Source organism: Opisthorchis viverrini (assembly GCF_000715545.1).
Source record: "Opisthorchis viverrini unplaced genomic scaffold opera_v5_522, whole genome shotgun sequence".
NCBI classification, from domain to species: Eukaryota; Metazoa; Platyhelminthes; class Trematoda; order Opisthorchiida; family Opisthorchiidae; genus Opisthorchis; species Opisthorchis viverrini.
Window position 1 is genome coordinate 45,402 of NW_008752184.1, and position 25,043 is coordinate 70,444.

The window sequence follows — 25,043 nt, forward strand, 5'->3', positions numbered from 1 at the left end:
AAAATTTCCTGCAAATTTCCATGCAGGAAAAAAATATTGAATTCAACTTCATCGAACGTTTGTAAAATTATGAGATGTTTTGGCAATTATTTCACGGAAGTGGCAGGATTCACCACTTGACTCATGCCTGGAGAGTTTGCGATAAAATGGACTCACATTTTTGGAGACAAGTCTTTACTAAAATATACGTTTGTATGTAGAATACAGTGGACACGGTGGAGAAAATTTGCACAGAGGTATTCTCGCTTCAAATTATTTTATGCGGCTGATTCTTGCAACACTCACGGCAAAATTAATCAACTAGAAATATGATCAGTCAGCTCACTGGCAGTTAGACTGACAAGTACAATAAAGAAAACTTACAACCTTTTTAACATGACAAACAGATGCAATAATGAAAAAAACATCATAACTATCATGATTTTTAGAATTCTACTTTGGTTGGACGTTCTTGGTCTACTTAACGGTATTTTTCCTGAAAGTCTGATATATTTTGACCCCTTGCATTTTAATAAACAAATGCGCTTTGCGCAATCAGGCGCGTCCTTCACTTGATGGAATATGAAAACTGGCCTCAAAATACAGCACCGGGAACACAGTTGCAGTTTTCTTACAGTAAAAAGTGTGGTATGATTAAAATTGCGAATACGTGCTTCTAAATTTTTATTGTTCTGTTTACATGAAAACGCAACGATACGAAAGGGTAGGTTATTTTGATTTGTGTTTATGGCGCCAATTACAAGTCCACTTTTCTGCCAAAAGGCGCGCGAACTCAGTTTACTCCGAATGGTCCAACGAACGGAGCTCAGGGTTCGACCATCTGATTAAATTAGCTTCGGTCTTTATAAAGCTAAGCAAAGTTTTGATTTCATCCTCTGACATTAAACAACTATATTACTGGTGACTGATATATCTGTTGCATACCTGTCTTGCAAAATATATGCATTCCCTGGCTGTATATTTCCCCACCTCATTCCTAATGCTACCTAGGCTGAATTCAAAACTTCCGCGGGAAAAATATTCCAGCGAACCAGGTCAAAAGTGCGTCGACCTTATGGCACACTATGTGATTCAACCGTAACCTGCTAAGTCATGTATCCTCTGATATTTTGATGTTGAAGCTGTGAAATCTATTCATTCACATCAAATAGCAAAAACATAAAGCATAATGCTTGCGACTGGGGTATTTTATCGTCAACATAGATGCCGCCTGAACTATATGCTCAAGAAATCCTTGAATTTTGTGCCCCGTATAAACTTTGGTTTGCACATTTTAGGCGGCACTCCAAATCACTTCACGTGCAGTTTGATTGAGGTTTAATACTAAAGATTACATTGCTTGCTAAAACCCCAATCACAGTGGTCTTGCGCACCACACAAACGTTTGCTCCAGCAGCTCTGCGTAATACGTTGACGGAAATATTTAGAATCATGTTTGCAACTTGCAAAACGGGACACATGGTGCATTGGTCTGCAGTTATTTCGCCCGGGAAACGCCTCACACACAAGTATACTTGTTGCATTTTGTGAGTTCGGGCCAGAACACTTACTACGTATGATATCGTCTTCAGAAAATCTATGCAGGCTTCCAGTTTGCATTGGATTATTTTATAATCGCTAGTGAGCATAAGGAACAGAAAGCTATTTATTCGTTCTCTTTTGTGAACTTATAAATACGTGTGGCATTTAGGTTACATTGCTTGTAAAACCCCAATCACAGTGGTCTTGCGCACCACACAAACGTTTGCTCCAGCAGCTCTGCGTAATACGTTGACGGAAATATTTAGAATCATGTTTGCAACTTGCAAAACGGGACACATGGTGCATTGGTCTGCAGTTATTTCGCCCGGGAAACGCCTCACACACAAGTATACTTGTTGCATTTTGTGAGTTCGGGCCAGAACACTTACTACGTATGATATCGTCTTCAGAAAATCTATGCAGGCTTCCAGTTTGCATTGGATTATTTTATAATCGCTAGTGAGCATAAGGAACAGAAAGCTATTTATTCGTTCTCTTTTGTGAACTTATAAATACGTGTGGCATTTAGGTTCATGACAACACATAAAATACACAGTGATCACTCTGCAAAAATAATCTTAATGAATATATGTGTAAAGTTTCCCGGAAAAACATTTTCTCAAAGGTCAGGGTAGGTCATTCCTCAACTGTTAGCAAACCATGACACTTAACCGGTTGCGTCTGGTCTGGACGGCACGTATTTTAGAAGATAGACCGTAAATTGTCGGACGCAAGAACATCTAATTGAAAAAAACATGCTCAATGGGCTGCTTAACGCTTTGTGGAGGGTCAATCATACCACTTGTGAAGAAATTACTTTCTGTTTTTTTTTAAATGTTTAAAAAGCTGAATTTATCTGAGATCCTGGTGGATCGTATCATCTGTTGTTGCGCTGAAGCCCCCGCAATGTCAAATAAGAACGCAGTGGCGTCGTCCAACGTTTAAGAAAACGCCATGAAGCGTTTATAACTAAATTAATTGAGCTAAATTAAACTTAATTAGATTTGCACGAACGTATGTCTTAAATATTTTATCCACATTAGGATATGCACAAATCAGTCCAGGAAGTAGCTACTAATTTTCGTGGCATACTAACTCACTTACGTAATATTAGACATTCTTTCACTTGAGCGTTCATGAAAGAAAGTCCACAAAATTTGGACGTGCTGTCGACTGCCCAATTTCAAAAACACAAAAGACTAATTTATTTAAAATATCTTTAGGTGCGTTTTAAATCAGGTTAAATGTCTTCATAAAATGGTAAGTTTGTTCTTTCAGCACAATATGAAACTGTCGCCAGCTATAATTTGTAAAGCATATTAACCTGTTTTTAGAAGTTAGATTACAAGGCAGCAATTATAGCACTTATGGGGCGACGGAACTTTTATCCGGTTTTTTGTACTATTTGGGGCACAAAACCAATTGTTGTGACGTGCATTTATGCTTTTGTGAGCAGGTATGTCGACCGTTTACGGGAAGTGCCGCTAACGCATTTGGAAACATATAATTGTGCGCGATGCAGGAGCATCAACAGGCATTTGGCTGTCGGGTAACTGAGTGAGTTTAGTCGTCTGATGTCTGACTCAAATAATGTGCTAGCCGTTACTACGTTGTTTCTGAAAGGTACCAGTGACGTATAAAAGCAATGATTTTAGACGTTCTATGTAGGTTTATTGGAAACAAACTTACAGCTGGATGGAAGGTCGGCTACTGCATTTTGTGAATGGATAACACATCGACTGACATGTTTGACATCTTCATTAACAGAGGTGTGCGCAAGCGTTGTATGACAGGCAACATGAATGCTGATCCTGAATGAACTGCAAAAAAATTCTAAGGCCAGTTTTACGACGCGAATTTGAAAACTTGAAGCAATCGTTGTGATAAAACCAAGTGCAACGGTCCTTATTTATTTAGCCGGTGTCGGCATTTGCAATAGCTCAACCGGATGCAAGATTCGTTCCAAACATTGTTTATTACAAAGTGCATTTCATGAAGCAAAATTAATGAAGTAATGAAATTGTTGTTTTATTCAAGTAAGATATTTTTAAATATAATGTCATTGCAACAGCATTGTTAGTGTTGTATCATTACCATAAAAGTTTCTAGGCAAAGGCGCTGAAATCAAAAAGCGAAATTTACCTTCCTGCGTGCACGCCTGTCCTTGATCGGTTCAGTTGAAATTAAAACATTTAATTTGAATTGCTTGTTATGCCGTAATTTCGTGAGGAACGGTGCTGTTACCAATCTAGCGAGTTTTATGTAATGGTCGCGTTATTTTTAATGATATATACAATTAATTGCGTTAGTTGAAGGGAAACAATGATAAACAAACGTACGAAGAGTTTCTGTTGCCATTCAAGTGTGTATGCAAACAGACAGATGCAACGGTCAAATTGCATAACATAGAGGACTTGCTGGAGAACGACATCTCATATTGCAATTAGAATCACGGATAAGAAAATTCATTTTAAATGAAAAAGCTCAGCAAGGTTTCACGAGGAGAAATTTTAGTTTATGGTGCCTGGCGTCATTACCGCCGAAAAAAACATCAGCCAAAATAATTGGTTAGCATTTTGCAACGGTGTCGAACGTACAGTATGCTAGCCGTGTTGCTCTTCAACGACGCTAGGCCTTTGAAATATGGTTTCATTACTGCGCTGGGTTTTTGGTGCCTACTTGCACATTTCAAGAGAGCATTCCATCAATGATGTCGTTACTGCGTGACTTACCTTTCGATGGACATTCAGTGACTAGAGTCCAGGAATAAGAAAAAAACAACCACAAATGTATAAGGAAAAATATTCAAGTTCATATTCAAGATTTGCAGTGCTTTGTAACTGGTGACCCAAATCATTCATTCCTGGACACTCCAGGAAGGAAGGCTCTTGGCTCGACGTTATTCACACTTTGGTAAAACCAAAATATGTAGCCCAGTACAACCGTCAACAAGTAAACGAAATATGACATTGCGGTTTACATTACTGATGTTGATTAACAAAGGCGCATGATTGCATACCTGCGAAGAGTAGAACTTTTTATTCAATTAGGCATTTTCGAACCAAGTGTACGTTTCCACAGCCCAAAGTTATTCTCAGAAACACATCAAACCACTGGTAATAATAATGTCGAGGAATCTAGGAGGGCAAGTTTGCAAAATTTACCTTACATTTTTGCAGTAATAAGACAAAACAACCCATAATGTATAAGGAGATATATTCAAGTTAATACTCAAGATTACCAATGCTTAGTTTGTAAATGATGACCCAAATCATTCATTCCTAGGTACCCCACATAGGAAGGCTTCTTGGCTGAACTATTTTCACACACAAAATAGGTATCCCAGAACAACCCTAAACAAGTAAACAAATTATGACATTTGGGTTTACACTACTGATGTTGAATTCTTCATTCAATGAGGCATTCTCGAATTAGGTGCACGTTTTTAAAGCCCAAAGTTATTCTCAGGAACACATCAAAACACTGGTGATAATAATGTCGAAGAATCTTTGAGGGCAAGTTTGAAAAAAATTACTCCAAATATCTGCAAATATATATATATTTACAACCATGAAGGATAAACCATTTGTTTGATGTTCTCGCGCTATCTGGCGTGTTCTGGTAAACTGCAGGATGTGTTACCGTATTCCCAATTCATTAATTCTGTATTGTTTAGGGTTCTGTTTGAATTCCCTACTGAATGCTTCATATAAATATTTTGATGTAGTGTATCCTACCTTTCTGCGTGCTGATTGTCACTATGAAATCAGACAATTCGGAAATCGCTGATTTCAACCCGTGTGCAAAATGGCTTAGCTTTACACCTCCGATAATGCCGGTAAATTTTAGCTTAAAATTACGCAATTTTCGAAAGAATCCCGTAAAAAGTCGTTCAATCTTTCACCGTCTTTTAAATTTCGGCCTTGAAGTCAAAAAATAAGACGTACGTTCTGTCATTGAACATTTATTTTGAATAGGAAGGAAACACTGTCGTAAAATTGTCGGGAACGGCTACTAAATGATCACTCAAAAAATAACCCCTGTTTTCTACACTCAGGAAAAGCGCGAAGTTGCGGTTAATTTCAATTTTTATTGTGTAAATTAGGCGCATAATTAGAAGAAAACCCCCTTTCCTAAGTCATCTCTAATTTTATAAACTTTTAGGGTGTTTCGCTGACTGCTGTTTCCCTGACAAGATCAGTGACCGAATCTGATATCTCAAAACCTTGCCCATCAGTTTGTGTCATTTGTGTCTTCAAACGCTTTTGCAGATAGCTAAATGATAAACTCACCTTGTTTTGCGCAGTCTGGTGCTAAATCGTTTTGACGATTCAGTGGAGTGTGGAGTTTAGTGTAGTGAACAACCACAAGCAATGGCAGTTTTACGCTAGCCGATTTGCATTTTACACACTGAACTCTACAGAACCACAGAAATACGGTCTTTGTTAATTATAAGATGCTTTACGCCCAATGCAGGTGCCTTGTTTATGTTCGTTTGTGCATTACCCACCTATGAAGCGAACAAAGTCGCTCAGATGTGTGACTCAATTCCGCAGCAAGTGTGTTATATTTTTCACTGTGGTGTGCGCAAACCGACGACATTTGAGGAAAGTTAGACAGCGACGCTATAAAAACAGGAAGCGCATTATTAAAACCAGAAGGGGCTTTGAAAGTATGATATTATTCATAGCATTAGTAGACCACATGTCGACCGGACATGAGTTAGTTAAATTGAAATAGATTTCGAAATCTAATGGCGCACTCTTTTCAACTATGGATACACAGTAAGGAAGAATAAAATGATTTGAGGCATGAGTGATATAAGGAATTTGATATGTTTGTACTACAGTGGCATTTGCATGAAATTTGTCACCACGTAAGGGCATTTCTCGCTTTCCGTCTTACGTTCAGTTGACTGAGCTGCATTTGAATGAATAAAACAATAATAACGGCGTTTAGCGTATTTAGCAAAAAGTGACTACGGTGACACATTTTGCTTATTCCACCCATTCTTTAGAATGTGGACTCAATAAGCTAGTCATAAGGTTGCTGAGAATCATTCAGCAGCTCACGGCAAGCTTTTCACATGCAGGTGCAGTCCCCGGGTCTTCGCGAACTTTGTGTTCCACTTGAACAAGAATAGCTCGAAATTAGCGATAATCACGTATTTGAAAACACCTTTGGTTTTTCGAATGAGAATCACCGAGCGCCTCGTTGAATCTGTCGTCTTTCACCGTTTCCAAATTCCCCAACCTGATAACCCGTTGAGCCCCGACAGGAACGAAATCAATCGTGGGTTACGGAAGTATTTTCTTAAGTGAGTACTTATATTGTAATTGCCAACGTAACGTAGTTGGTAAGTAAGCAGTAATAACCTGATGATATCATCCGTAACTTTTGGCTTACGTTAACTTGCTTTTAACAGGGTAACTGTGCAGGCGTTGACCACGATACGCCATGATGCGAGTCAGTGGCACACCAATAAGTTGCTGACATATTTATTGACTGTCGGTTTCCGAAAAACCGAAAATTTTCATTCTACTAATAAGTTACAAATATTTTGTCACAACTAGTTTTCAGAGACTACATTGCAAGATGACAGCATTAACCAACATACATGAACGTTCATTTGTTAGAAAACACTTACCTGAAACAACTGAAACTAGTACCAGCATTGGGAATATTTTGCACATGGCGGATTGCATTGCCTCAGCTGACTTACAAAATGGATAGTGCCTTTCCCAATCGGTCCTGCATATTAATGTAACGACAAACGCAGCGAATCCATCGTGCCGATCTGAACTATTTCTATTGGTTCTTAGTATAGTCGGGTATCAGAACTGTATGGTATCTAAAATTCAATAAAGCTTCATGAGCTTGATTTGCAACAGTCATGTCTGGTTATTTTCATCATGCCTACAAAAACCACTGGTACATAAGCGTGTTTGCGAGACTAACGTCGAAATCTACTCAGAGTTTAACGTCAAGACATTTTTAAATATGCAGATAGCTGATTGCAACAAATAGCAAAACTCGTTAATGTAGGCTTGCTGTTAACAAAGCTAAATGCTACAACTAGTCCGGATATTCAACGTCTCCATGGTTACAGCAAACCTGGCACTCCGTCTTCACAATTACTGGCTCTTTTTATTTTGATGATATTTATTATGTTGAGGTAGTGTGCAAGCCCAAGTTGGAAATTTGGCGAAATCAACGCGATTTGACTTTGAAAATGTAATTCCAAAAGGAACTTTTTTGGTTGTGCGCTTTTCGTGTATTTCAGGTTACATGGAAGTGAAAAACGAAACGAGCGATCGTTTCAAGGCAAAATCAATTAGGAGGACTCGTGTGCTTTAAAACCCAAATACTCAGTTCACCTCATCAGTGGGAGGTGCAAAACGAGTACAACCTAAAAGAAGTTTGCGAAGAAAAGTATGCCTCTTTCAAGGAGTGGCTTGAGAGGTGATGTAAATATGAAACATAAAGAATGGTTTGGGGTAGAAATGTGATCCACTACTCTATACTTCTTCATCGCAAGGCCTACCAGTTGTTGAAGTAGCAAGCTTTTGTGGGTAGTTAACCAGAAATCACTCCTAAATGTCAGCCTTTGGCTCTTAAAACGAAAACATTGAATGTCTGGAATTTTCTGTTAATTAAGTGCGTGGAAGAGATGTTGTCAACAAGTCTAGCAATACTCAGTTTCATATCATTCATCCACTGTAACCAAAAGCTGCAAACACCATCTGTCAGCCTTACAGGTAAACAAAGGCACCTGATAATAGGCTTAGTGTCTCGTTTCCACGACAGCGTCAGTTTCAGTGTGATTTGAGGACAGTGAATATCTAGGTTCTGAAAAATAAATGAAAACATCCACATGTTGGCATAATGGGAGGATTGGTGTGGCACACACTGCAAAATATATATGGAACATTTTACTTAGCTCGTTTCTCATATCTCTGATATGTCTGGCTGACAGAGGAAATCCGGGTTTTTGATTCAAAAAGATTCATTTACATGCCATTGTCACCTGCAACCACTTGCACTCGAAGTAAGCAAGTTGCTAAGGGTCATGTTTTTCATTCACGTTTTTAGGCGCCGGTTGCTGGAGGCATCTAGAGTTTGTCTGTAGTTCATTCGCTGTGTTGGAGGCGAGAAATACCACTCAATCTTCATATTTATTGCTTTTGGTTCGGTAAAATTGTTACCTATTGCGCACGGTTTTATTCCGTTCATTTTAAATTGGATAATTTTCTGACCATAGAGCGGGTTGAAAAGCCTTGTGATATTCACGGCGCTGGAACAACGGGATATCTAGCTTCAGGTAACAAATAAGAACCGGATAATTTCCAAAAGTGTGGGGTCATTACCATATGTTTTTTTCACGTGATTGACCCGGCTCCTTGTGGTTCACAACAAATTGGCCATATGAATTTCATCTGTTCGTGAGAGAAACAGTAAATCGATGATTTGTTTGCGCGATCGGATTGGCAGTTTTTGACACTGCGGTTTCGCTAAAGTGGTGTTTTTTTTCTGAAAGTAAGGTTAACACGCTTGCTGTAAGTCCAACTGGCATCTTATTTTACGCCAGTACGTTCACCATCATCGTCGAGATTTGATGCTTGCTGGCGACAGGGACCAAGAAGTCTACCTATAACGCCATATTCGTCGTTCTTAGATTGAGGCCGAAGGTGCGGTCAGATATCTGTTCCCTTCAACAAGCTCAGTGTGCTTAAAACTCAGGTTTTAATTAAGTTTATAAGTTATCCAATTATTCCTTAATTTTCCAATTGTGTGCCAACTGGCACATTTTTCTTTGTCGCATTCCAGGTTATTGGTTGGGCTAGTTTCACATTTTTGCGCACTTGCAGGTTGCTTTAAACTTTGCTTTGAGCTTGTTAAATGTTTGAACGATCAGACTTTTAAAGGGAGTGATTCTGTCCCTCCTCTATTTCTGGTCTCTAGAATATCTCCTTTAAGCCCAACTGTGGTTGTAATCAAGCCCGTCTGCCTTTCCAACTAATGGGTTAGCAAGAGCCGAAAACATACAGAAGATTGCCTTGCTCTAAAAAAAGGAGAATTCCAGTCGTTTTTACATTGAGCGGACCGTAAAATGTGTAGGTGTGCTAACTAAGACATGTATGTCAAAGGTCATATTTTTTGAGTGACGCCCCATTCTACATGAAATTCAAAATCCGACAAAATTAAACACTGCAGATTTGCTTACCTAAACTGTGAAGAAATGTGTATGTAACTATCAATTTAACCCGCGTTATAGGAACCCTAGAAGATTGTTTCAAATATTCAGCGTCAGAGAGCCTGGGTATGAGGTAAAATGTTGCTCCGTTTTTTGTACCGCCATCATTATATGCATGAATAACATCCTAGGACGCAGGTGGCACTGTTTTCAAATGGATAACACAATGCGGTTTAAGTAACTAAACTACTAACTTTCCACACCATACTATGAAATGTGTTCAATGCACGAGGGTGGACCGCAATGGCTACCTATTCACTGCAACTCGTAAAATGCCATGAGGTGTTACATTGGCCTATCGTTGGAATGCCTTAAACTTTCCGGCACAGGACACATTAAAGAGAATGTAACCAGGAAACAACCCCACCTGTGCAATAAAGTCGTTTGATTGGCTTCAAATCTATCATTATGTGAAAATTGGTATTTTTTGCTCGACAGAATTCAAGACGTGACATTCTCCGGGCACACAAAATCCACATTCCAGAGCAACTGTTTTCCAGTTTCTTCCATTGACCATTTACCTCGTGGAGTTGAAGAAATGCTTAGTGTATGGTATTCAATGCATTTATTCAAATGAAAGCATGCACCCGTTGTGTCCACGAAAAAACGTTCAAAATTCTCCCATAGAAAATCTATTGTATTGGTTACACGGGAGGGCGACATCCTTCCTTGCGAGTATACTCACAATAAAATGCCTCAATTTAACAGCGAATGCTGAGCTGCGATTTTTATCGTGTTTGCCTTTCTTTTGCGCTTCACGATCAAATTGCCGTCAATTATACGATGATCGCGGGCAAGTGTCATTTACGCTTTTGGTTACATGGATGTCCGGCAAACTTTGGCGATATATTCAAACAAAAATAAAAGCTAGTTTTATGGACGGGTTCAAGATTGCACGAAATACGGGTACCCTTGTCAAGAAATCTAATGTTTGAACATTTCACAATCGTGGATGTTTGATATATCCACTATTTCCGGTGGGTGTTTATTGATATGCTCCACTCTACGACCCACCCAGGCAGCGAACATCCATAAAAATTATCAAAACTTGCGGTGCTATTCTGAAACAAATAGACATAAGCAGTGCGAGTGGTAATACTTAGACTGACATCGTAAGCGTTCCAGTATTTTTACAGAGACTTCCGATGTACCACTGGATATATTTTCTTGTTAGCTGAAACGGCATTTTATGTAAGCTTTCAAATGTTCACCAGATCGAGTGCCCGGACCAGGAGTAGAGGCGTACATTTCGGTGACCATATTTTGATTGCCGACAAATAAAATCATTTAAGTACCCCGATAAAAATCTTTGTTGCACTGCACTTAAGTGCATCAGTATAATGGATTTGCGCCGTGGCATAATGCACATTTTTAAATTATCAACGCTTTCCTCGAAATATATATAGTTTTATATAGTCGTCCATAGGACGACTGTTTGCAGCATTGCTTCAGTTATAATATAATTACGTTGTGCTAATTTAAGTTGTTCAGGATATTTAAAAACGAATGCTGGTTATTTCTATAATGGACTACCATCCAAGTCATAACCGCTTGAGGCCGGATACGCTAACACTGTTCAGATTATCTGAATGTAGGTTGACGGCCTGTTTGCACTTCGTCATGCACGGGTTTTGAATCCGGTAAGCCATCTTCAAAAAGTTTGAGTTTGAATCAGCCAGGTTGATGTCACGCCTTCACTATATTTCCGGACATCTTTTCGGACAAAGTGAGATAATCGATAAATTTAACCTTATTAGGTGTGTTTGGCCTCAAAGAGATTGATGCTGAAACAAAAAATCGTGACACCGTGATTGAGTTATCCTGTGTAGTTAAAACAAGTGACGTGGTTGCCTTACAGCACGATTGTTTTATTGGCTAATTGCTGATACCTGTTGATATTCAGTTGCCACGTTGCCACCGAGGAAATGACAGATTGTCAGTGTAAACCGTGATTGACAGCAGGCTAGATTCCGTCCCTAATTTATGGCGTTCGATTTCAGACTATGTGCAGAAAATAACCTGAAAGAACTCTGCAGCTGTATTTGGTGGATATCATTAAAGTAGGATCGGGATAGCAATGCCACCGGTAAACCTTTGAGCAAAGTCAACATCATCGGTGTTACTTTAGAATGCATGCCTGCAAGGATAGTGTACTAATCCAGGAAAGATAGAACTGGCGAGAAGAATGTTGCGACGTAGGTTGGTTTGTCGTTTTTCATCTTGCAAAACGTCATACAAATCCTTGCACCATTTCAAGAATGAATCCACAAGCCTTTTGGTACTTCACTAAAAAAGATATTACATTTGAAAGCTTGCTTCGTCGTCCGAGATTCAAAATTTCCTGCACTTGGTTCTTTAATGGAAGGTACCAACCCCATCAATACTAGCGCCATCTGAACAAGATGGTTCTCCGACTATCTGTCATGGTTGGCAATTTACGGTACAGTGTCCCTTCGGGCTTATCTTGCTCAAAGGTGTGCATTTTTCTACTAGTTTACTGCCAGCCCGATGGATCATATGCATATGCATGCACATGCAAATATGTCCTTAATATCTCTTTGAAAGAGACAACAAGATGCTGTTAGGGATAACTACGGTGGTGTTCTCTGCCTGGTTGTGTAACAAATTCAGCCATAGAAAGGAGCTATGCAGGATTCCTGACAACGTTGATAAAGATTCTTGCAGGTGCGGTGAGCTAAAATGAACCAGGCGTTGTTAGAACGGGACCAGCGCATCAAAGTATGAGTCCGTCGGCTTGCAATAGAAAATCCTGGACTAAAATATAGAGGAATCGTTGATTGAGGTGCCAATTTCCAACCACAACAGTAAGTTATGTCAGCCGGGCTGCAAAAATGCGGAGGAACATGGGTGGTTTTACTGAAAGCCTGTTACAAATTTGCTTAATTCTTGATCTGACACCAATACATATTTCGATGCAGTGTGGTTGACGTCCTCAAAATTCTGCTTCTCATTCTTAAATGGGTTACCATATGCTTCGGATATCACTGTTACCCAAAGCTGCGGGCCGGGAGATGCATGTACTTCTGTTGAAGATTTTTTTGGACATAACTGATGCACATTTCTTTAATCTTTGTAAAAATCAGGTGCTCAAACCAGGCGAATGGGACCGGAGGGTGATAGAATGTTTAACTGATATGACCTAGCGGATTGGTAAACCAGCTGATACAAGATAGTCTTATCTAATTAAATATGAAGCAGAAAAACCGATCCTTAACAAGTATTGTTGTTCTAAAACGAACAGGTTAAGTGCTTGTTTGCTGCAGATGTCAGCGAAAATCACACTATGGCATGCTGAACATCGATACAAAGGACAATCAGCGAGCTATTATTTACAACAAGCCACAAGCGGGAGACAAACCAGAAAGAGTGACTTATGGATGTGTACAAGTTTGTTTTGTTTGAGGTAGTACTGGTGTGTATGGTTTAACCCAGATTGTTTGTTGTTGGCACCGCATTGGATGTCACATTCCCGAAGTTGATGTCCAATTACAGCTCGGGATATACAGTGCAGATCAGATCAAATAGTATTGTAGCGGAGGTGAGGTGCTATGGTCTTTCATGAAAACCTACAAAATACTTTTGTCAGGTCACGTGAATTACTTTCCGACGCGGCGGTGTTCGTCCAAATGAGAAATACTATTCGTTTCTGAAGTGTTTACACACAGCTTCATCACGCAATTATTGCGATAAATACCTCTAGAAGTAGCACTGCGTGGGTGATTACCCAGAAGTGAATGCCGATGTGAATTGGGATAGGAATCCTCGAAGAAGTAAAATAATTCAAATATTTGGCTTTCCAGATAATGGGCATTGGAAGCATCCAAAAGCTTTCATTTAAGGATTGGGAGTCCAGGAAGCTACGCGTTTCAAATTCGCATATTTACCACACTGTCATTTTAGATATTATCGTATGAATTTTGAACCATCTGCGATTACTGTTGTAGGCGGCGAAGAATGCAATTGTATACTGACCGAGTTTCGGTTGTATGTATGAGAACAATGGTGACCGAAACAGGCGAGTTGGTAGGCGAACATAGGCAAAAAAACACAGGCCCCACAGGGTACTTTCCGGAAGTTTCGAAAAAAGCATTATCACTCCGGGGATTGCTTTATTAGAATCAACCACATTTCATTCCACTGGTCTACTGTACTCTAAATAACTGTCCCCGCCCCTCAATGAATCCTGACTATTTTATTGTACGTGGAATATATATATACATATATATATATATATTTCATGCTACATGGGGACAAGAATCAAACAGAAAAATAATCCAGCGGGCAGATTTTTTCATTCGCAAAAGAGGGTGGTAGATGCCAAGCCGCTGAACGTGGCTTGGCGGATTCACAGACACCTTGTGCGCAAGTGTGTAGATCTGGCAGGTTTTGATACATGATTATTGATAAAATTTGTAGCAAGAAATGGTGTAAAAGATCGGCATAATTCAATAGGTCGCTTTTCGCGTACAACTGAGCAATGAAGTTCATCAAACTTAATATCACTCCAACTATATTCGATATTTTCTCTTCAGGTAAGCGTTTTTTTTACCACGATGAATAGTATCAAATAAGGGTAAAATTTTAGTGGTCGCTATCAGTTATTTATTGTCAACGCATTATCCATACAGCAGTATAATATATATATATAAGACCAAAGGGATCCCGGGCGACTCCAGCAGTTATGGATATTTGGAAGCGTATGAATATACAATTATGAAGAACCAACCAACGTTTGGAACATAGATAATTTGATTTTGGCACATACAAGAGTATGCCGGCCCACTAGATCGTCAGCTGCATTTTGGCGCATTTCAGTTACATGCTCCATGACGGACTAGATGGGTCGAGTGTATTTGGATTGTCTTTTCGATGACTCTCAATTCAACATATGTTTCCAAATGCCCTAATAATCGTGTATGGATCCAACATGCGTTTTTTGTCGTCTATGAGATTTCTACTACCTGTTCATCAGGCTGACAGTAGTAGTGGCGACGAATCTCTGAAAAACCTGCCTACCTAATTATCAGAATGGCAGTCTATCGGAAAGCATTTTGAGGTAAACACAAATGCTTATCAACACAGTAGCACCGTGCTTATTTGATGCAATCGACATCACGCCTCAAAAACCAACATATACATTAGTTTGGCTAGGCCTATGTTCCTGGGTTACCTGTGGGTTCAACCCCCCAAATCCAAAGGCTATATAAAATGAGGAGCAATTTAAAAGTACACAAGTGTGTTCTACTGCGTTTCGCGTTGGGCGTGTTATTTGCCCTGGAAGTTTGCAAAAAATTCTCCCTCAATTGGACCGCTACAATATTTGCAGGACACAAAGGCCAAAACCTTGCGGAAAGGATAACAATTTGGGTGGGAGTCAAATAGAATAAAGCTGGGCTTTATTAGACTGGTATATCGCGGAGATGAAACTCTCTCGAGCAAAAACCCTAATGTTGAATATATTATCGGAATACTTGTGTCTTTCGTATTCGTGTGAAAACTTTCCATACATTACCCCGCTTTTGCGAGGCGTAATCTAGTTCCTAATAATGTGATTTGTTATCGCGAATAGTATGGGTGGGACCGTAGAACGCCAAACGTTTTTCGTCGTTTAATAAAATCGAAAGACATGTGACATCACGGTGACTACTAAGCTTTTACTCTTAGTTGACACTATTCATTGACGTAAAAAAGACGCTAACCTGCATAAATCAAGCCCTTTTAAATCTACCTCCTTGTGCACGATGTGGTGGTGCGTGCGCCAGACCACGTTCATGGGCTTGCTAATTACGGCCCCCTTTTATGGATGAACAAACCATCTGTCTGAGTACATTTGTGTAGTTCGGTTACTAATTCACAATGTTCCATAGTACTTCTATTAAGTTGGTTGCTGGGTAATTTAATAAATTGAATCACCACTAATATTTGTTTCTCTGTACTTGCAAGGTTAGCTTTTGAAGGAATATCGTGTGAAGCAAATTTTAAGTTAGAGGTTTCTCCCGCGCGTCAGCAAACCATTTAGTTTCTGAAAGTTTCGGTAGCTTGAAATGTGAGTGCATTTCGGGAAATGGTTGCGAATCTGAAAAATCTGCTTAGTTTCTCTTTAGCTTTTTCCGGTTGGAGCTATACCTAATTTACGAGATTTGCATTTGCAAAACTTCAAGAACATTTGAGCGCTGACAGCAAGTCGCTGTGGTTACTTAGCTTTATTTGGTGGGATAATTTATCCATTGAGCATTCACTTTTCGGTTTGCGGCTTGTCGAATACTTTATATCATTCCCTGCTTCAAATTGTGTTCCACTCAGTAGAACCAACTTACGAGTCGCATAACACAATACTGAGGGCTTCATCTGGCGTCTACATTCACAATAACTTTTCATTCGAAAAAGCGGTAAAAGGAGAAAATTTGTGACCACAAAGCGGGTATTCTACAACTAGAATACGAGCATAATTGAATTGTGCATATACGGAAAAATTCATACTGGCAGATCGCAGTAAAGTAGAAGGAAAAGCGACTAGTACGACACAAATGAGTGCATCAATAAGTTAAAGACACGACTTTGGTGAAAACACTGATGGCGAGGTTTGATGTCTTCACAATTCCAAGGCATTCACACCAAGGAAATTCCACTAGCAAATCCTTTCGCAATCAAAACCATTAACTGACGAGTGCAAGAAATAACCAAAAAATATGTATGTCTGCCACTATCACATTACCTGTATCGATACAGCAACTTTACAACAAACCGCCAGACATACACATAACCCAAAAAGTTCTAAATAATTACACAAACATAGGAACCGTGTTGCCTGCAATGGGATGCATATTTCTTCTGTGCATTCGAAAGCACAAGCATACTAGATGATTGCTCTGATAACTACTCAAAATTCCTTCCTGCCCCAAACGTTTATCTCAAGCAACTGAATACCTGAGAGTGTTATCCACCATAATAAATCTGTGTTTATCATTCTATCCTGCACTTTTGTACTAGTGCAATTTGAGGACCGAGAGACACACATATGGGACGTGGTCACCAATAACAAACAATATCCCTCCTCGTGAATGGAGAAGTGCTCCTAATCGGTGAACCGGAATCTGCTACGCGACGCTACACAGGATACAACTATTATTCCATGCTATATCAATCAAAGCCTGTGTACACTGAAAAGTCGTGACAGCTGCTGACTAATTGTTTAAAGTGTTGTGAGAAAGGATGTTTCCAAATGCGCACACACGCCCGCGGTTGTAGAGTTTTCATTCTCATGACATGACATGTGATATCCTCAGATGTCACACAAAATCCTAGGTTAATCCAGGTTTCCAAGTACCACCTCCCAAATGATGAATATATTATCAGAATCTTGTCGTTTTTTCCTGGGAAAACCTTTCATACACTATTAAAGCCAGGGATTTTTTGTTCTCAATAATGTGATTGGTTTTCGCGAATGCTGCAGCCGAACCTGCGAAACTACAAAGTTTTTTCACCATTTATTAACATCAAACTATATGAAGACGATGAAGTTGTTTATATTTGGGAGCGTGTGTTGAAAATGGCACGAGTACGCTGAGGCCGATTCATGTTATGGGTTTCGGAATGGCCATTGGCCTATTATATGCATTGATAATAGAAGAATCAAATCGATTTTTTACGTACAATATTATACACGTTGTGCACAGCATTTAACTCAGTCAAGGACAATGCTTTACTTAGCCCTTTGCTGGGATATTTAGCGTGATCTTGTCACTGGGCATCTATCGGTTTTGAATTAAGTATAAGCCGTAAACCTGAAGATCCAAACTTATGCCCCTAGTGGCTCGATAAATGCGGCAAATTGCATTTCAAGGGAAACTAGTGCTTGAAAACGCAGAAATGATCCGCCTGTCGGTATCGGACTTCGTGGTAGGCAGTAAGTCACCGGTAATGTCTGTTCAGCATGAAGCTATTTCGACAATATCTTAAAAAGTTCCGTTGCAATATAATGGCTAGGCGTTTTGGGATTAGCACAATCATCACACCTTGAACGGTGGACGATCATTCAAAACAGTTTGTGTGGTTGGCCAAATAAAAATAATCAAGCATGCAACCTATCACTTTCCCGATCTGGAAGGCCATTGTTAGCACGACAGGCGCCATTGAACAAGTCGTTATTTAGTTGCTGGAGAAAATGTGGTCCGGCATTTATCGTTATTCCACCGGCCTGAAATGGTGTTTACTCGGGCTAGCCAGGACAAATTATTCCCTAACAAATACAATCAAAGTGCACTCAACTCCATGTAACGAGGAATTATGTGATCGTTGTGTTCTCCAAAATTGTAAATTACATCAAACGGAGCGGTGATGGCTCCGGTAAACCAACGCAGCTCGATTGCCTAGTAGCATAACTTTAGTCGTTCATTTGTAAGTACACTTGATGTGCCTTGTTCACGAGGCGGCAAAAGTTTGTGAGCTGAATGCGCGTATATGTATTTATGTGCACAAATGTAGCACTCGTGAAATAAACTTGATGATCTCAGAGCTTGATTATCGGGTAAACTGTGAGCATAGCCTTTACGGATCAGCCAACGGACGCTTGGGCCTACCTGGATATATTGTTCCCGTAACTCGGACACTATATGGAGTGACTCTGTTGCTTCTTTTTAGGAATTCAATTTTTTGGACAAACTAAAATGTTTCCCGCATACTCTGCAGCATTTTACACATTTAGCGGGAACGTCTGTTGTTACCCTCATAAGGCGTCTGCACTGGAAACCCACTTGCAGAAACCATTTTTGTTTGCAGCAAGTTTGCTTATCGTATCCGCTTGACTTGCAAGCTGAACAGTTGTATTGGTAGCCGCATGAGAAATGTTGCCATACGAGGGCTCACAAGACATGCGTTCGGTTCGCAAATTACAGACCACATTAAGCTTTTGATGCGTAATATAAATCTGCATGCTGCTGTCAATCTCATTGTCAGTGTACAATTTCACATCACATTCTCGGTTAAAACAAAGCAAAATTTGTACTCTAAAGGGCATTCTTTCGTAGGGCCAAGTTGATGCTCATTAATAGCGTACAATCCGCAGTTTACCCAACTGAAGCGCTTGAGCTCAAATAAAACACGGCTCATTTACCCGCTAATTCGATATTTGCACAATTTATCTAGTTGCAGTTTAGTAATGCATTATAAAAATCAATATTTTGTCCCGAACGATGGTACCTGTCCTTCGATTTTGCCATTTTTGCGCCTAGGATAATATTCAAAATGCGGCCATAACCTGGTGTTGGCAATCAGGCAACAGAAGCTCAAGCAGAAACCTCGTAGTTAAATCTGCTTGAAAGAAAGTTGATTGACTTGTAATGGAATTGCGGATTTCTGTGTGTTTAAGACATATCAGGCTACGATCTGCTTCTGAAGACATAACGTGATTACTACGATGTCTACCGAAATACTTCGTTGCATTTTTGCTCTTCTGATTTCGCTTGGGTAAATTGTTATTTCGTGAACTTGCGACATTTTATGATAGATCCACAAAACATGAAAGCTCAAACTCACTGTGCTGCGGTTTCTGGGTCCTACTGCTCAAGCGGTCATCCTTATGCGACTGCGACAATATGAGCACTTCCAAACTGCCGCCATAGTTGACGGACTGGAGCATTCGTTTCCAACCGAAGGTGTCGATACTAAACTCATTTCCTAGTGAGAGCATCACATGTAAAATCTTGCGTGCGTGTACGAGTTAACGAGAAAGCGTTGCCCAAGTTCAGAGCCTGCAGTGGTCTAGGACATGGCTGAACGTTTTTCGGGTCTCCTTCGTAAAATTTGTTGCAGGCCTTCTGTTTGAAATTTATCAGCCCAACGATCAAGTCTCGGGAATAAAATTGTTAACGAGACTTACCACCCGTAGCCGGTAAAAATGCAGATGAAATCGCTCCGCTTGTTCCGTGCGCAACACGTTGTAAGTAGTCTAAGGAAATCTGCCTCACACTTCAGAGTGAGCTTCAGTCAAGGTCATCGACTAGACTGTGTGTTACGGTAAGAACACGCATTAAAGCTCAGAAACATGACCTCTACGCGTGGAGGACTTACGAAAAATGTCAGTCTTTGATTATCAGTTTGCTCAAAGCATTGGTAAGTTCTGATGGAAAATCTGATTACCAATCTTGAGATTCATCAAGTGATATTGGATATGGAAACCCGCCAACTTGAATGAAATATTCACGCCCCATTAAGTATGCTATCCAGAACATGTACTCTGCATGATGAGAAAAGATCTGCTTCATGAAATTCCATTTCTCAGCGCTACCTCAATTAGATGCTACCGAGAGGTGGGAGGCAAAATAAAGAGGCATCGGTAAATTGTGTCGAGTCGGCAAATGCTGCATTCCTGGAGCGGGTCATGGTTATCAACTAACCAGTTGATAGAGAGTTGATAGGAGAAACGCCGCGATCTCACAGAACTTAGCGTATGTGCACTAGAACCATCTCTAACCAGATGTTACATTGTAGCCAAGGCTGGCCCGGTACATGGCTTAAGGCGCATACTTGATTGGTAAAGAATTATTAAACTACGGTAGCATGTCTTCTGTCATGCACATAGATTTCGCCTTCTAAATAAAAATCATCGTTTTCCATTGTATCTCAAATGTGTCCCGGGAGATTTTGAGTTCCTAGTGTTTTGCTATATCAGCAGTTGCCTATAATTAGCGTTGATTTTCCTTCGTGGTTAGGTGAAATGGCAAAATAAACCTGCTCACTCATTGAAAAGCGCACTGTCGGTAACAATGTTCGACAATCATGCATTAGATGCAATTGGGGAAAGACGTGTCTTGAATGACCCATTTATCACGAACGCGCTAGGGTATTCAGTGATGTCAGGATACCTGGATATAACTCTGCCATTTGTATTTATTTTTGAGTAAACTAAGCGATGGAACTGCCTTTGTGATTGGCCTTTCCTTAACAGGAGTGAAATGCTATACGGAGACATGCAAACTAAGTAGTGAAGGATGCTGGCACCTCAGACAATCGCTCACTTTTACCGTAAATCTGGGTGAATTGGACTTTTTGGCACGAAAATATAAAACTCTGCAAATTTATTTAAAGAACATCGGACACATGCGTGGGTTTTGTGGAATCGTGCACAAAACGTGTCACAGATTTTTGATTGAAATACAATCAGGTGTGACATTGTAAAAGTTAATGATGGATATTAGACAACGAATATATGGGCTTCATTTCATTGTTGTGCATGTGAAATGCAACCGTTTTCGGGTCGATTTTATGGGTGTCAAGTCTTATTTTATTCAGCTGGCATTCGAGAACGGCTGAGAACATCAGGACGGCATAATGATGGCTGCAGATTTATACTCACCATGGCCCAACAGCGGGGTAAAGTGGAATACAAACGATACGGGTGCTGACATATGCACCGGTATATGCTCAAACAAATGGTTTATTCAGGCACTGCTCAAGTAAATTGTGCAGTTGTAAGTTGCTTAGTGTCCGTCAATAAGCATTGAAAGTCACAGTGGTTCCGCTATGCAGTTCCAATGTTTGGCGCGCTCTCAATAAAGAACCGAGTAGTTTTGATTAAAATCTCCACAATATGGGTCGCAATACCTCTAGTAAGTGTTGAGTCCCCTACGTATCGACGATACATTAGGGCGAAACCACCACATGACTCCGTACATGATCAACGGCAACCGTTTGATTGAGTACCATATAAATGCAGTTGCATTGATTTTCCTTTGTCTCCATAAAGAGCAGTCTGTAAGTATCTTGCCTTTAATATTCTATAGCGGGGATAGCAGAAAATCAACGGATCAATACAGAGTTGCACTGCCGTTCAGGTATTCACAGCAGGAAGACCAGATATGGTAATTATCTTACTTCACCTACACGTTAGGTTGCAGCAGATGTCTCTAGCTTTCAGGTTAGATTCATACCACAACGAAGAAGGCAAATATAAAAAACAAAACCACGTTTCCACTGCAAATGATACCTTTTATTCGGAGTCCTTAAAAACTAATACTTCCTTCCAGAGTCCTTGAAGACACAAGCACTGAGAACCATACGACCTGGATAAAAGTTTCTCACGACAAAATCACATAACACCATCCATTCCTGGTTCGTTGGGGGTATAGGGATTTCGATCGTGACAGCAAGCACCACCATTGCGTCTCTAGTGGACAAGAGCATGAAGAAGAGCAAGCTAAGTAACTATGAATAACCGAGCTGAAAAAACTGGCATATCCGTTCCCTTATGAGATTGGCACAAAGCCCATAAGGCCATAAATAAGCACAACCACCAACCCACCGCTATGCACTACTACGCTCCACAAAAACGCACTAATGATGTCACCTCGATTGGTGATGAAACGTTTGCAATCAAATTGCCCAGCCCAGCGAACAAGCCAGCGATCAGCATAAATAAATCTCCACAGGCAGTGTGGTTTCACGAAAAAGCAAGCATGTGAACATTTAGACTTATAGTCTCTTTTTCATATTAACTGCCGTACAGAGCACCTTGGCGCGGATGTCGGCACTGAAAAGCTTACAGAAAATTTAGGCTCAAACCCTAGGGTCACTATCTGGAGTTGCAATAATTCAGCCACAACATTCCTATAAGCGAGGCGCGTCAGAACTTCTAGTTGTTGAGAGCGCACACGACCGCGAACGTACGGCAAACTGGATTGTATTCGTATACAATTTTAATCTTAGAAGCACGCCGACGCAACTGGCATCTCTGGGTTGCAGTATCTATTCAGCCGTTGGAGGCACATCCACTACCAACGAAAATGATGCTCGTGAGGAGGTACGCCCAGCGTAAACACACCATATGATGTACGTAGGATCATCGACGTTCATTTCCTAACCGGATGACAAGTGCGTAGGTTTCAACTTCACACAATCAACAAGCTTTAAACTGACTTGAGTCAGCTGTGTGGTGGCACGTTGGAAGCCAAGAGATTGACCGCAGATTTTACGTTTGGCTTCGGGGATTTCTGTGAGAAACCAGAAACGACGAAATATTCGGTAATTCCATTCGCCGGGTCCACTCCGTCAAATCGGATTCTCCTATTTTCGAGACATTCGTTACTCATAAACACGATAGCCAAAAACAAACCTGACAACTGTGTTTTGAAAATTCCTACCTACCCCTAATTAGCCACATTAATCACGCATGACCTGCAAATTGGCACAAAAAAGAAAGCGACTGCGGTCGAATAAACCGCGTAAGCCTCGCCTCACCGACAAGCGGTTGGCTAGATTCAGGGTGCAATCCTCTGAAAAAGCGATGTTCGTGAGAGTGCCCTGAATGTAAGCAACCCTTGATGGTGTTATACTGATGCCGTGTGTCTTTAAGCAACAAGAGGTGAGACGTCGAAATGTGCTTCTGTGCGAGCACCGAGTAGCAGAAATTTTAATTGGGAAGAGGATAAACGTCCGCACAAACCATACTGTTGTGGCACGTAAAACGCCCTGCAAAACATACGGCAGTTTCCAGGAAAANGCAAAACATACGGCAGTTGCCAGGAAAAACCCGGGCCGGAAGCAAACCAGTTCCTCTCGCAGTCTTGGATTCAAACAGCGTGCAACTATTAAATCTGCTTAACTATAAGGTGACACAGCTGTCAGTTTCTCACATTCAGGCGCAGCGGAGATATGGTTGGCCTTGATGATTTCGAAAATTACACGATGTTAAACAGCCCATCTGCTATTTCGGTCAACCATGATTGCCTATTCGCGGATTAGGGTTACAATAAATGTCTCTGACACGGAGAGAGGCCAATCCATTTTCGGAGCTGATTGGGAAGGCGAGAGGACACATGATGTTGCTTGATAATTACTTGCGATCCTTCGCATCTCGATTGTCCTGTCCCACGACTATGTTGATTCCAGCCCCTCTGACTGGGACCAATCTGCTTCTTTATGGCGTGGCGTACCGTTGCAATTTGGGTCAACGTTTTCACTCACAATCACGCCAGCAACTGTCTTCGAGCTACCCTTTCACACATCAGTTCTTGGTGAATGGAAGTATGGCGACCTGGTTCTAGTAGATTCTCTGCGTCGATGCTGGCCCACGCATTTCAGTAGAACGCTTGGACATGAAAGACCGCCCCAACCGTTCGACAACGGGAAGCAAACCCTCATCCCTGTTGGACATCATTATCACCCACTTAAGATCCCTAGTTAATCAGGCGTTAGTTGAAGTTCCACTTGACTAGAGTGGCGATTTTGTGCTGACGTTTGATTTCACTTGGTGCTGGGCCAAAAATTCCGAAACACATGCGCGCAGAGTTCCCGTGCATAAGTATTTTCCCCGTGGAATTAAAACAGGATCCAGATTCTGTGCAAGAGATTCGCAGACCATGGTCCTGAAAATTTTTAAGGCAGAGGAACTGCAGTGCGCATTCAGACGGACAGAAATTAACATAAAATAACCCGATGTAATCTGGAAGGGAGATCTCAGTTATCTCTTAAAAAGATAGCTAAATGTAGAACGGGCTGGCAATTTGGAAAACGTGTGATATCTGTAAATCAGAATTTCAAATCAAAACAAAATGTAGACGCACCGTAGAAGCAGTCTTTGGATTGGCTCCTGATCCTGAATGACGAAAGTTGCGTCGGTATGTCACTGAGATTCGACTATGCGAACGCCTTTTATCGTGCATGTTGAGACTGGATACAAGATATTACGAGGACACATATCAAAACGACTTAGTTACCTATCTCTAATCAGACACAACCTTCCCAGTGCAGCAGAGAAAAGTGACTCAAAGGCATTCGACGTTCCAGAGGGGATCCGAGGAGCCTTCCCCCTTATTGGTGGCATGGACTCTATGATAATATTTGGGGAGTACGTCAGACTGAGTCGTGCCAATGCCGAGTAATTTGTTAAATTTTGGCTCGAGAAAGATGCAGCCCTCACTGAGCGTATTTAACGAGACAGTACGAAAAATGTTGCCCGCTGATTTTGAATGGCGTCTTGCGATGTTCCCATCGGGGTGTATCGTCGCCTTCAGGGAGTCTTAATACTCACCTACGCCTCGTTCAAACAAGATTTGGCAAAGAGGTATGTCCGCCGTTGACCAAAATACCACGCGGCAGGGACATGGTTAAAACTTTTCATGCCCCAAGCGCGCACCTTTGACAAGTAACAGCTATTCTCATTGTGTGTAGTTGTTGTGGAATGTATTTCCTCCAGCAAATGTTCACGATGCGTCCTGCAGCCAGTTGAGATCGCTTTCGGACGCCTTTTCAC

At 40.7% G+C, this 25,043-nt stretch overlaps 1 protein-coding gene across 1 annotated transcript in view; it reads left to right on the plus strand.

Moving 5' to 3' along the window:
* The window catches only part of T265_11568 (hypothetical protein), a gene marked incomplete at both ends in the record, with an annotated part of 46,960 nt that extends 22,288 nt beyond the window's left edge, over window positions 1–24,672 (plus strand). Inside the window, one exon of the mRNA XM_009178252.1 lies at window positions 24,522–24,672. Coding sequence (XP_009176516.1) covers window positions 24,522–24,672 — 151 coding nt within the window. The remainder of the gene's footprint in view (window positions 1–24,521) is intronic.
* Between the last annotated feature and the right edge of the window lie 371 nt (window positions 24,673–25,043).